Genomic DNA, 14138 nt, shown 5'->3' with positions numbered 1-14138 from the left:
ATTCCCCTGCATGTAGGAGAGTTGAGAGACTCTGTGACCTCATTAGGAGTACCCGCGTGCACGAACAGCAACACCAGCACAAAGCACAAAAGTGGTTTCATAGCCTTATAAAGAGCAGCTGGAGACCTGAGGAGAGGAAGAACAAGTGAAGACAAAAGCTGTGTGTGTGTGTGTGTGTGTGTGTGTGTGTGTGTGTGTGTGTGTGTGTGTGTGTGTGTGTGTGTGTGTGTGTGTGTGTGTGTGTGTGTGTAATGGAGAGAATCGTGTCAAGCGTCCTCACAGAAATATCATTATAAGTGTGATCACACCTTCAGTTTCTTGTCTTTGGTCTGAATCATAGAGAAGTTTTCTTTGTGACATTTACCATTTTTATTCATTTTGTTGCATCTCAGGCTTGTAAGTTGTTACCTACCATTATATGATAAATCTATTTGTGCATTTTGCAGTAGTTAACCCTCATGAATGTTAATGCGACATTCATTTTGCAGCCATATACTAATGCATTTTACCCATTTAAGCTTGAGTCAAGGCTTTGCAATTTCAGGACATCCAAGCATCACAGACAGCTAGCCTTACTCACAGAACTGCATGTTACGGGATGTTTCCTGTATGAAGGTTTCTTTATGTGCTCACACAGGACAAAATTCAGTGGTCTGACATGCCCAGATGGTCAAACAAAGCGAGCAAGTGTTCTAGATGTCAAGTATGCTGCTTAAAATGTCCAGTGTTTAGGATTTAGGGACAACCTAAAGACAGTTTTACCTGTCTCCCAATTTATGTTTAGTCTCCTCTTTATCACTGCACTTCTTCCTTTATATGTACCAGTTTATTTGTTGGAAAAGGTGTACACATGGATTTTGTGAGTAAGCTTCATTCAGACATCTGTGAAAACGAAAACTGCAATGAAGCAGCATTCTTCCAAAAGAAACTTCATCACTTCCTGTCTTGCCTATCTTTAGACTTTCTGGGACCTGATGTTTTACACGACTCAAAGCCGAGCACTTCCCTCTGAGGTCTGACCCAAAATCTCTTGGAAAGGTCACTCTGCTGTGAGGCAAAATATGGAAGCGGCTTTGAAACAAAGTCACGTTAACTTTCCCCTTCAACTGTGTGCATCACAGCTCAGCAAAAACAACTCAAGCAAACGGCAAACACACACACACACACAGATAATAAATGCTTGGTCATTAAAGAGGAAAGGAACTTACTGCAAAGTCATGCAGGTTCATGCACATCCTCTAAACAAATACAGACCCAAACACATTCACACTAACTGTAACAACCACTTTTAATCGGCTATGTGCTGGTGGAAATACCAAAAATGTATGATGACAATTATATAAAAATTAGGGATGCTCCAATTAAATTCTGATATGATTTTCAAAATCATAATTTGGCTGACAGCCAATCCTACAGACTGTACCTGCATCCTGAAAATGTCCTGAAATCATAAAAATGTCCTAAAATCCCAGAAACATCCTACAATACTAGAAACATTCTATAGTCTTAGAAATGTCCTAAAAATCAAAGAAATGTGCTAAAATCCTGCAAATCCTAGAAACTTACTGAAATCCTAGGAATATCCTAAAATCCTAGAAATGTGCTAATGTGTATGGGGCTGCTGCAACTGCAGAAGTGCCCCCCAAGCAAAGTAATACATAGTAGGTATCCCTGTGGTGGAAGATCCTGTTTTTGCATATGTTACATAAAATCATTAGCAACACTGCAGATTGTGCTGTATAATGTTTTTTTGAACAAAGGCAAGAAGAGGAAGAAACATGTGACTGGATGGCACTGCGTTTTGCAATATAATTAAGGGAAAGTTCTCACACATTCACTTTTCCAATCACCCCTTTTCCCCTTCATAAAGTGATTTATCTAAGGAGTGTGATCTCACACACATACAGACATGTGCACGCTCCCGTTAGTAAACCAGTGCCACGGCGCGCTCACACAAATGCAAGAGACGACGGATCAAAGAGCAGGAGAAGATGAGGAAGAGGAGGAGAATGACAGAGAGGATAAAGTGTCGGTCAGGACTGGGGAATGATAGATGTATACCTTCGTCCCGTCCACTGGATTATGGATGACAGTTGTCTGAGGTTCCTGGAGAAGGAAGAGGAGGAGGATGGAGGAACATGAAGTAAAAGAGAGAAAGCACAGAAAGGGGGAGAGAGAGAGGGAGGGAAAGAAAGAGATAAGATTGCGACATTATAGTAGAAAGAAATGATTAAATGTAAAAAGAGGAAGAAGAGAGCGATTTGAATGTTGGATGAAAAGAGAGTGCTTGTTAAGGTTGACAAAGGAGAGAGGGAAGAATCCTTCAGAGAAAGAAAAGAGTACGGTGGATGAGCTGAAAATGTAATTTGGAGTCAGAGAAAGTACTGAAACGCAGGGTGAAGTGTGTGCCATGAGCACATCACGCAGACTCTCTCACACACACACAGTTTGTACACAGCCTAAGGAAAGGGACAGCATTAAGTTGCAATGAAAACTGTGACATTTTTAACCGTAACTGAGTCAAGGTTTTGCTCAACATGGTAGCTCTTTATTTCTGCACTGCCCTGCTGTGCATGCATAATTCTTTAACTGCCTCAGATGCCCTACATGATGCAAATATGTACAGAATCAAGAATCAAAACTAAGAGAATATCAGCCAGCTCATACAATATAAATGAGCTCCGACATAGATAAACACTAGCCTCAACATCTTACAAGGCACTGGCACACCCAGCAAAAAGACAAAGATGCCCCACAAGATGAAAACGGGTCATTCTGTTCCCTCGCACTCGTCTCAAAAGAAAAGGCGTGCATTCCCGGGCACAACTGGCATCATTTCAAGATTTCTATCTAAAGGAAGTTAAGTCTGAAATTGGTCAGGATTGCGTGCATCAATTGGCTCAGTGACTCCACAAGTTCAGCCATATCACTTTTCTTTTTGTAATTTCTGTTGCTATAAACACCGCTGTACACCTTCTTGTTGCAAAACTTAAGCAATAACTTTTATGGTTCATGAATGCAGCGCAAGGGGAGCTCTCCATAAGTTCCTTCTTTCTTTCTCAGCAGCAGTTTGTGACTCGCAGGGTGAATAACCGATCTGTCAATCCAAGCACAACTAATCAGATCAGATCGATGGACAAGAGGAGCAGCTGCTGCAGAGGTGAGTAAATGCAAACTTTTATACCCAGTGCAACAAACAGTTAAGTTTCACTTTCACTGTGCCTGATGCTCTGCTGCTCTGTGTCTGCCTGGAGTACGTACTGTCACCAACAGTAGGGTTGAGTATCGTTTGGGTTTATTTAGATACCGGTGCTAAAACGACATAAAATGGTATTGTGTCAAAACCTTGCCTGAACCGATACTTAACAAAAGATAATAAAGCACAAAATGATTAATGAGGCTAAAAACTGCTCTTTTTTAAAATTGCAAATGGAAATTTAAACTTTAAACTGTCACACTGTACTAAAAAGTTAAAAGAATACTTGAATTTGGATAAAAACTAACAATTATTACAAATTATTAACAAATTCACCTAATAAAAAACTGCAAACCCAACTACAATAATATAACACTATAAAAGTTAACAACAAAATAAATAAACTACACACACAATCTGGAACCAAAATAAGACACCAAAATTTGCTTGCTGTTTTTAACTGGCGCTGAAACTTCTGTTTGGACTTTGGGAGGACGGGCCGAGTACCCCCGGTAGAAATAGGGTGCACATGATTTTTAAAAAAGAAGACAAAACGGGAGCAACATTGGTAGACTCATCATATGACACATTTGTTTTATTTCAATTATCTTGTCTTGAAAATCGACAGATGCCAAAATCATTATCGAAAAATAAACTCTGATTTATCGTCCAGTCTTTCCAACAGTGCTCCTAATGAGCGCTGCATTCCAAAAAATAGAAAATCTATTTGTGGTGGCAGATGTTTAAATTATGGCAGGCTGCCACAAATAAATATGTGTGCAAAACCCCTAAAATTTCCCATTATACTACATTACACAAAAGGCTATACACGGAAAATATCTGTAACAATTAATTTGATTATACGCAACAAATTTCCTCAACTTTTCCAAAACTTTTAAGGAGGCCTGGAAAACAAGATTGTGAAACTCCATGACTTTTACAGGTTTGTCATGACTGTGGGAACCCCGCTGTTTTGACAATGTTACATTTGACTTATTTTCAATAAGTGGCTCCTTTCAAACACTGAACTTTGCAGCTGACAAAGCCCTTCAGTGTTGCCTTCTTGTCACTTCACGCATTAGGCGCTGATTGATGATTCATTACGGAGACGGATATATTTTCTCGCTGTTCTGCAGCTCTCCACAGTCTGCCAAAATCTGTCATTTGATGTACAGTTAATCAGAACTCTGCGCCATCAACCACATTATTTGCAGCTCCCTCCCCCTTTCCACACACCCCAGGAAATGACACCTCTGTGATGACCACTCATCAGCTTTCTCCCTGGTGATAATGGCGGTGTTGTCAGGGCAACCGTCGCCCGGGGCAACAGGCACTGGCAGCAACTTGGGAGATGATGATGATGAGTGAGAACAAAGTACCTGGGGTTTGCAGATTAGAAGGAGGGGGCGAGTGCTGATGGTCTCGTATCATCAACGCTGACTTTACATTAACACCGCTGCTCTTGCAGGGACGTTAACTCGCATGTTCTTACTAACTTCGCCTTTTCTCAAAAGCCTTTGTGCTCCCTCGTCTCGCAGGTTTCCTCTGGTGATGGCTGCGCCTGGATCATAGGCCGCAGTCCTGCCTTACGCCTTCTAATGCCATTATTATTAGTTATACTTCTGCTGTTACTATACACATATGATTATGATTGTTACATACATATACTATCATATTAACCCTTTAAAACCAATCAATTTCTTTCAGAATCACTGGAAAAAAGGCAATAGGCATCTTATTAAGAAATGTACCACAAACTGGAAAAATTGTGGATTTTAGAAAGTCCTTTAAAAAAAAAAAAGAAGCAAGAGAATAATGTCTATAGGGGAACAAAAGAGAAGCTAGGGGGAAAAAAAACTAATTATCACATTCACGTACCTAAAATTATGTCACAGAATTTTTATGATTTTATTTTCAGCACTTTTATTCAGGTCCCTTTTTGAGGTTTTACATTTAATTTTTTCTTTACTAATTTTCAGGTAGTTTTCCTTTACTTTCTATAAATGTCTCCATAATTTTCGGTTTCAAAAGGTTAACATATACATATATTGCATATATACTGTCACAAATGTCTCTTTTCGATTTATATTTATATTACTACTTTATTATAATAGTTTATATTATTTTTTTTGCATCTCTCTCTCCCCTTCTATGTATCATTTTGACTATGGTCATTTTATTATGTTGATATGTTCTGTACAGAAAACACCACTTGCACGTTTGCCCTGGAGGACGGGTCCCTCCTTAGTCCTGAGGTTTTTTGAGTTTTTCCTTATCTGCTGTGAAGATCCAGATGCTGTGTGCTGTAAAGCCCTCTGGCACAAACTGTAATTTGTGAAATTAGGCTTTATGAATAAAATTTAAATTAACATGTTTTAGTGGCGCAGTCAAATTATTATATTTAGATGTTTTTTTTTAAATGTAAATCGAGCCAAGCTACACCTGAAATAATGTAACATGCACATTAAAGATTCTTTTTCATCACCCCACCAAAACTGCTCCAAATTGAGGTCATGAAAGTGTGTCTCTCCATGACCTAGCAGCAGTGATGAAGGAGTTAATGTACCAAATGGCTAAACAGTAACTAGCTCAGGTCCCTAGCAACAGAATGAAGATCACAGCCGCGCTCCCACTCCCGATTCCCTTCAAGAATCAGAAAAAAAACCCTTTTCTGATCCGTGCATACTCTTCAAGTTCCCATAAAGACGCCTTGACAATATGTCGGCACATGTGCGAGGACTGCGGTGTAAGGTAACATCACATGCATGCACACACTTAAAAAACAGACACAAACTCACATAAAGACAAAGGTCATTTTGCCTTCTTTGATTAAAGTTCTTAATGGTGCCTAAAGCCGCGGCCAAGCTACTGATAGCGATACAAAAACAGGTAATCCCAAACATACCAGGGTGACCACGCAGTTGCATTAGTTAGTGACCCACTGACCAACAGCCTGAAGTCTGTAATAAATTATCATTACATGCTTAGATGGAGCTTTGTAAAGCCAGCGTGACAAAGTTATATTTAGTGTGCAGGAAACAAACTTGCCAGAGTCCTCAGCTGTGTTACATGTCTAAGTTGGTGAGATCATTAGTGTGGCATGTAGGACTTGGTTGCCAGTGATTTATAATTAAGTGTGGCTTGAAGCCTGATTATATAAATGGCATGACATACTGCAACTATTCTGGCTAATTAACGTGCAGTAGAAAATAGTGTCAGAGACATTTTGCTCTTAAAGTGTTACAAACGTAGCTCACTGCTGGAATACATTTTAAACAGTGACCTTGACCTTTGAACACCAAATGCTAATCAGTTCCTCGTTGAATACACTCATACGTTTGTGTGCCAAATTTGAAGAAATCCCCTCAAAAAACCAACAAAATGTTAAACAAGGAATATTCTCACACCTAGGGTTAAAACAGAGAAATACAACTGTGCCCCTTTATAATTTAACTTTTTCTCTGTCACGGAAGACTGAAGAGGCTTAACTGCCTCATTAACACATCATGAAAAACACTTCATTCAAGCTCAACAAAAACAAAACAAAACTCACTCAAACAATCTTAGTTACTCTTGCTAGAAATCTAGTTAGTAAGTCCACTGTTTCCACAACCACCAGCTCAGGTTTGGTTGAAATAAATCCTAATTCTCCAAGTTTATGTAAAAAAACCCCAAAAAAACCAAAAAAAACATTCAGTTTTCTATCTCTCTCTCTGCTGGACGCCAGCTGTTTACAGTCCTGTAACTGAATTTTCAGATTCCCTCCACCACTAAGTATCACAGTGTCTTTCAGCTCAGCTATGGTGCATGCTGTGCACTACATGAGTTTAACAGAAAGCGTGACGCCTGTATTTATGACGGTATTGAAAAACATACCTTCAAATTTCTAAATATCTTATTATACCAAGAGACCATGATACCGCCGAAGCCTGCTGGAAACCTGCTCTGGGGCCTGGATGCTGAGTAAAATTTCTACTCACACTTTTTGACTATCCTTCCAGCACAAATTCCCACAATAAAACTGTTTCGTGACCATGTGCCAGAAGTCCAAGAGCACGAAGGTTTCCATCCCAGCTGATCAGCCGATTTTACAGATTTTCACACCATCAACAGAAGAGAAGGAATTATTCTCTGTAAGCGGCTGGTGTGCTATTTGGCTGGAAGGACAGTATGAAGACCTTTGGACTCTGCTGCTCGCACGGTGGGAAACCGCTTCTCTACAGGAGCATACATTGGAAGAAGGGGGTAAATTGCGCTGACAGTCCCGGCAGGCATTGGCTATCTTGGCAGCAGAATATCAACCCCAAGTGCAAGTCACACAGCATCCACACCTGCCAGGTGGAAATGTTTCCCAACACCACCCGCAGGTTTAAGACCTGCCCGACCGCTGTGGTCCTCGCAGCAGCTGGGCAAAGATCAACCACAACAGCAAGACAGACAGAGGGAAAAACAGGCAAAAGTGAAAGAGGAGGGGAGAGAAGATAGGGATCTTGGACAGACGGACACACACTCACACACAAACAGGTGAAGGGGGGGTTAGGAGGTAAATACCAGAGCAGGTGAAGGGATGTTTCCTTTAGGGCTGGTGACTATGCTGTTTTTGGTGCTGTTTGTCTGGGGCTGTGCAGGAAAGGAGAGGAAAGGGAGGAGATACAACAAGAGTGTTAACAACAGCAAGAGGTGGGTTTGTGTCCATGCCTGTGTGTGTTTGTGTGTGTGCGCTTTTATATGAGCCTGTGTTCCTGCACTCCTATACCTGTGAGAACGTTTTTTTTTTTAACTTTTCACCTTGTGGTTTGTGACATCCTTTTGATTAAATTTCACATCTTTCCGGTAGGAATTAGAAACAGAAGACGGGAAGAGTTTAAGGTCTGAAAATTCTCCTGCCACCCCGACATAAAGCCTCTTTCCCACTGCACAAAAAAATCCCACTAACACCAGCTAGCATCTGGGAATTTAGGATTTAAAGTTACAATTTGTAATTTTTATAGTACTGGAAAATGTCAGTTAAAACTATGGTGACAGAGTAGTTGAATGTCCCCACAAGCACAGTAGGATAAACACAGGTGAATTTCAGAGTGTGGAGTCCAGCAGATGGCAGCAGCAGCAGCTGCAGTGAGGAAAGTGATATCTAAAACATTCATTCAAAAGACTAATCTGTTATTCTAAGAGGTGGCATGAGGGGGTGGGTGGCACTGCGTGACATCACGATGTTGTCACCGGTGACTTCCCTGCTTGCGTTTTCACATTGCATCGATTCGACTATGCCATTTGCCCGTCATGAATCACCTTTGTAAGCCTCCATTAAAAGCTCCTTTGAAAGCGTCACATCAAAGAGCGGCCGGCCCTTTATAGCTTAGTTCGATCATAATGATATTCGCATTGAATCTACATTCAATTATTTGTAACCATGTTTGGAGAAAATATTAACTGGAAGATGCTAAATGGGGCTGCGTTCTGGGTGTGGAAGTGAATCACCAGAGTGACTCACTCTAAGAAGCAAACTACGATTACATGAATCTTAATCATCTAACACTATGACATACAAACAAGCCCTGCTACTCAGTGACAGAGGTCAAGAGAAGTCATGGTTTACTTAATGTACCAATAAAGGAGTCTGTGATTATCAGGGAATATTGTTGATATTTGAACTACAGATATTAATGGTAAACTGCTGAGGATGTTTTTTACTGGTTACTAATGTTGGTCCATAGGTTCATTTTTCTAATCCTCAGTGTACTGCACTGAGCGCCATCCGGGTCTGGAGGGAGCTAAGTGGCCAGGGGTAGGATTGGGCGGAGTATTATAATATTTCATGCGGCGCTATTGCAAGATAACAGTGACCACCAAAATCTAATCAGTTCATCCTTATATCTACTTAAATATTTAAATATTGGTGCCAAATTTGAAGAAATTGCCTCAAGGTGTTCTTGAGAAACTGCATTCACAAGAATGAAACAGACATGATCACAGTGACCTTGAACGTTGACCTAAGGCCACCAAAATATAATCAGTTAATCTTTAAGTCCATCTGAAGATATGTGTTAAATCTGAAGAAATTCCCTCAAGGTGTTCTTCAGATATCATGTTCACAATAATGGGCCAGACATAGATGCAGATGGACGTATGAGCGGATGGAAGGACAACCCGAAAACATAAAGCCTGCAGCCAGACCCCCAGACCTAAAGCTGAGTCGGTGGGGCGCCAGACTGAAAGGAAAGAGCTCTTGTATTAGCCACCTTGCATTTTGTTTTCTTAAAAACTAACCAGTTAGGTACAGATTGACAGGTGTTGGGCTATAAAAAGCATAATAAACTGAAACGGCCATAATTTGACCTCAACACCCAAACAAATACGCTCCTTTTTTAAAAGCGCAACATAAAATAGACAACTAGTGAACCGTGAGGAGATAATAGCAGAATTTGACAAAAAACGCTGACTGCACCTTTAAACCTTAATATGGTGTGGAAGTTTAAAGAAAGTGGGAAGAAAACTGCAAGAGTTGAAAGAATTCCACCAAACTCCAATTCTAATCCAGGCCATTTATAAAAGGAGATTTTAAGAAATGGGGCCAAGATTTCATGAATGTTAGATCATTTACTTTGAAGCTAAATCGTTCGACACAGGATTGAGAGAATGTCAAGCAGAGTTGTGTGTGTGTGTGTACATGTGTACATGTGCACCGTAACGTGAGTGCTGTAAGCCACCGGGCTTTTACTGAAGAGAGGCGAGGAAACGAGGAGAAGAGAGCTCGCACGTCAGCACACACAAGTGCAAAGAGACAACACAATGCAAACACACACAAAGCCGCCATGAAAATAAAAGCTGGTGTAAGCTGACAATAAGCTGACATATATATATATATGCACACACACACACACACACACACACACACTGAACTCACACATATCAACACTCACAAACACTTAAAAACCAACCAAAGCCATCGTCAGCCATCACTCCGCTGCCTCAGTGGAGAAACAGGAAACGTATTCCTCGTCAAAATAACGATAAGCAGGTGAGATGTCTTCGTCAAAGTTTGTTTGCAGAATCAACTCTGGGTTGTAGCTTTTGTGTCACGCGTGTTTGGGTTGAGAAAACCCCTCACATTTCTGTTTGGCATTTAACAAACAAGCATGATGCACGCGGTCTTGAGCGAAGGTTCACTGTTGACGTCTTAACCACTTTTTTATTTAAAGAAAAACCTCGGTGATGCACATCAGAGGATACATGTTGAGAAGAGATCACACATCTTCACAATTTAATGAGGTTAAACGGAGAGACAACGCTGGTGTTCACAGGTGTTTCTCCAGATGTGTAAAGAAAGCAGCTCACAAGGAGGAAGATATGCTCAAGAGATAATGGGTGTGTGGAGACAAAGTGACAGGTCGGAAAGAAAAGGATGGTGCAGAAAAGAGAGAAACAAGTTCGGGGTCAGATTTCCTTCCAGTTCACTTCTCGAATTAAAATATGACCAGCTTTTTCATTTTACATTTGGGCTTCGGGATGGGAGTGGGAGCACCCACCTTCCCAAACTTTTCTCTCCTACGTTTTGTTTGAAGCATGTGGACGTCTTGCAGGACAGAGAAGTTCTGTATCACAACTACAAGCACAGACGCTGCCTCTGCTGTAAAAGTGTGCCCCTGACAGATCTGGAGCAGCGTCCCTGGAGTAAATCTGATGGAGCCGAAACATCCTGCTTCTGTTACACTTTCAGAGCGATAACGCGGTTGGTCTAATGGCGGTGAACTTTACCGGGGCCAAAGCTGTGACTTCTGCGTGGCATTTTCTGACAATGAAGACTGACTTTCTGTATATGTTGTTTTTTTTAGCCGTTGCTTCTCATGTTAACTACAGTATCTGTCATTTATAACAAGATGCTGTTGTTGTTGCCAAGATGTAATATTTATAGGGATGCACCAATTTATCGGCCGACATCAGTATCACCCAATATTTGCCTTGGTGATATTTCTGAACATGTGATATTCAAGTCTAAGTGGCTTTAGTATTTGTAATTGAGATATATGTATAGGTTTTGTATAGGCCTTTTGTGTTCGTGTGTGTGTGTGTTTTGGTTCATTGCACTTGCTGTAAGGCTCACATGCTTTTCTTTGTGTGTTTTGTGTTTTGTGTTCGAAATAAAGATTCAGTTATTGATTGATTCAGCACATTGGCAAATAAGATAACATTCGTCGATGGCAGTGGAAAATGTTTTTCTGTTGTGTAATATCTAGGGCTGTCAAGCAATTAAATAAAATAATCAAATTCATTACATGCTCTGTGATTAATTATTTGAAATTAATTTCACTATTGGTGCATCCCTAAAACTGTATCACCTCCTGTGCACCAGAGCATTATTCTTGGACATGCCCACATTACACCTGAATTGCCTTTGTATAAAAAATGCCTCATGAATTGGGCACCACTGTATCACAGACTAATATTTCAGTGAAGTGAAGGAGACTTGACTCTGCCGGTGAAACTGAGTAAAAGCAGGGAAAAAAGCTGGAAAAAGCAAAAAGAGAAATGGAGAAAGTAGGATCAAAAATAAAAAGAGAGATGCATAAATAGCATGCTCACCATGTACTGGACAGTAGAGCTGGACTTGCGTTTCTGTCCTCAGGCGATTGATGGATGGATGGATTATTGATGGATGGATGGATGACCAGAAGAAGAAGAGGGGTGGAGAATGACACAAGTGAATGGTACAAAGTTAAAGTGGGAACTTGTGCACTCTGATGGCATCGCAGTTTTTAATCCTTCAGAAGAACAGGGTCAGACCTTTGCAAACAGTTTGAACAAAAGCAGAAGGAGGACAAGTGTTTCCCCTCAAGTGTTACTGCCAAAGTCGGAGGGTGTGAGCACGCGAAAAAGGAGCAGTGGTTCAAGTAGAAGTCATCAGGAAAAGGACAAAAGAGTGGGAAGCAGATCGCAGAGGAAACAAACTGTCCCCCTCTCTTCTTCTGTCAACAGATGAGGAACATTTGGGAGCATAATGCAAAAGTGTTCTCCCTGAACTCATTTTAAATTTAATGCTTGTAAAGTTATCACATGTTGCATTTAACCCTTTGAAAACTGAGAAAACTGTTTTGATTTCCTTCAAAATTTCTCAAAAGCACGCACATTGAGACATCAAAAAGCAAAGCTGCTGGACAAGAAATACAATAGAAGAAAAGAACAAAGTCCGCACACTAAACTATGCTCCATGAATATTTATTATAATTACCACCGAGGAGACGTTGCAAGCTTCATGCTCTTCATCAAGGTCTCATTAACTTGCTCTTTCTTCTCTTGATTTCTTCCAAAAACATCGGAAAAAAGCAATGAGCACCAAAAGAAGCAATGACCCAAAGTAGGGGGACATGAGTGTAATCCCTTTAAATGAGCAAGAGCAATAAAAAAAACAATAATTGTATTTTGTATTCTTGTGAATTTGGGTCAAATCTGTTGGCTTGTTTTGTAGTAATTTATCAGTTTATCGAGCTATGAAACGTGAGATTTTTCAGAGACAAAAAGAATAGACACAGTGTGTGTCTTCAGTATAACAAGACTGCATGAAATGCTGAATGGAGCGGCTTTTATGGGCAGTAGCTGGCAGCACGGGAGGCTGAGGGTGGTGTGTAGTCGGTGCCAGAGAGAGACCGCCTGCTTGCTCCGAGCAGGTGTTACAGCAGGAAAAAAAAGTCAGGTGACATTATGCATTAATGAACCAGCGGGAGGAGAAGAAGGAGGAGGAGGAGAGTCCGAGGAGAGGCGGTCAGAGTGGCCGAAAGGAAATGTTAAGCGAAGAAACAAGAGGAGAGAGGGGCGTAGGAAATCAGGGACGCCAGCAAACGATGAAGACGCCTTTAGAAATGGTTTGGGGCGAGAGTGTGTGGGGAGCCTGTTGCTAGGCAATGAGTGCGCCGCAGTGGAAGTAAGCGTCTATTTCTGTCGTCTGAGTTTCCAGGGTCCAGACTGGCAGCTATTCCTGGAACTGGAGTCACATTCCCTGCTGAACCGACTGAGCGGGGAGAAAGGGGAGGGGGGCCATGTGCACGAGCGCGCGCACACACACACATACACACACACACACACACGCACGAGCAAACCACACTTACAGACACCCACGCTTACGCACGCTCAATGTGCAGGCATGCTCACGCCCCCATTTGTGTTCTCTTTTCAAACTGACAAACAAATGGGATGCATTCACACAGTCACATTTGCCTAAACAACAAACACACACCTGTACGTCCACGTGCATGCTCGCAAAGCTCAACCGAACACAACGCACAATGCTGAGAAGCATTCTTTTGCATGGACACCATGTTCCGAGCTTTGTCGCACACCATCGTGCATACATGCCGCACACACAGACACGTTCATGGAAACGCTGTGTGGGATGTGTTACTGCAGTGTATGTGCGAGCGTGGGATGGCGAGAGATCTTCATTAAAGGATGAACTGGAATGTGGGGTTAAAGACCAGATGGGGTGAGCGGGAACAGGAAGCAGTGAAAGACGAGCAAGCGGCAGAAATGGAGGGATGAGAGGCAGAGGAAGTGGTGAAAAAACGAATGGGGAGGCTGACAGATGGTTACATTTAATAATGGAGATGGAGAGGTGGCAATGAGCTGGATAATGCCAAATCAAAATAAAGGGTGCTTTCATAAGGATGTGCTACTTGAGGCTTGTACTCTGACGGGCAACACACAGGCTGACAAAAGCACATAAGCACAGACACGAAGATCCAGAGTAGGACTGCGGCTTTTTACAAGAACAAATATCTTAAAAGTGTTTCTTTACAAATCCAAAACATCAATCTAGACATACACAATGAGCTCAGACAGAATTCATGAGAAAAATGAGCTACAGTGGTCAAGGCTGAGATTAGCTATCTCTGGAAAAAAATGAAGCAAGAGGGAGTGAAGAGGAGAGAAGTGGGAGGAAGACATGTGATGA

The 14138-nt window shown here is 41.4% G+C and overlaps 1 protein-coding gene across 33 annotated transcripts in view; it reads right to left on the bottom strand.

Moving 5' to 3' along the window:
- The window catches only part of camk2b1 (calcium/calmodulin-dependent protein kinase (CaM kinase) II beta 1), a 107140-nt gene that overhangs the window by 20858 nt on the left and 72144 nt on the right, over positions 1 to 14138 (bottom strand). For 6 of the 33 annotated variants that reach the window (XM_088076405.1, XM_088076398.1, XM_088076403.1 and 3 more), the window contains 2 exons: positions 7748 to 7816; positions 2062 to 2106 (listed from right to left, as the gene is read on the bottom strand). The exons of 5 other annotated variants lie outside the window; for them this stretch is intronic. In XM_088076405.1, coding sequence (XP_087932531.1) covers positions 2062 to 2106; positions 7748 to 7816 — 114 coding nt within the window. Of the gene's footprint in view, positions 1 to 2061; positions 2107 to 7747; positions 7817 to 11776; positions 11810 to 14138 lie in introns of all 33 variants that reach the window. 22 more of the 33 variants (XM_088076411.1, XM_088076402.1, XM_088076409.1 and 19 more) reach the window with 6 other exon arrangements.

The sequence above is a fragment of the Plectropomus leopardus genome, chromosome 4 (genome assembly GCF_026936395.1).
Source record: "Plectropomus leopardus strain MGB_pleo_1.0 chromosome 4, ASM2693639v1, whole genome shotgun sequence".
Lineage (NCBI taxonomy): Eukaryota > Metazoa > Chordata > Actinopteri > Perciformes > Serranidae > Plectropomus > Plectropomus leopardus.
Note: the sequence above shows the minus strand (reverse complement) of the source record. Positions and strands in the feature narration are given on the sequence as shown.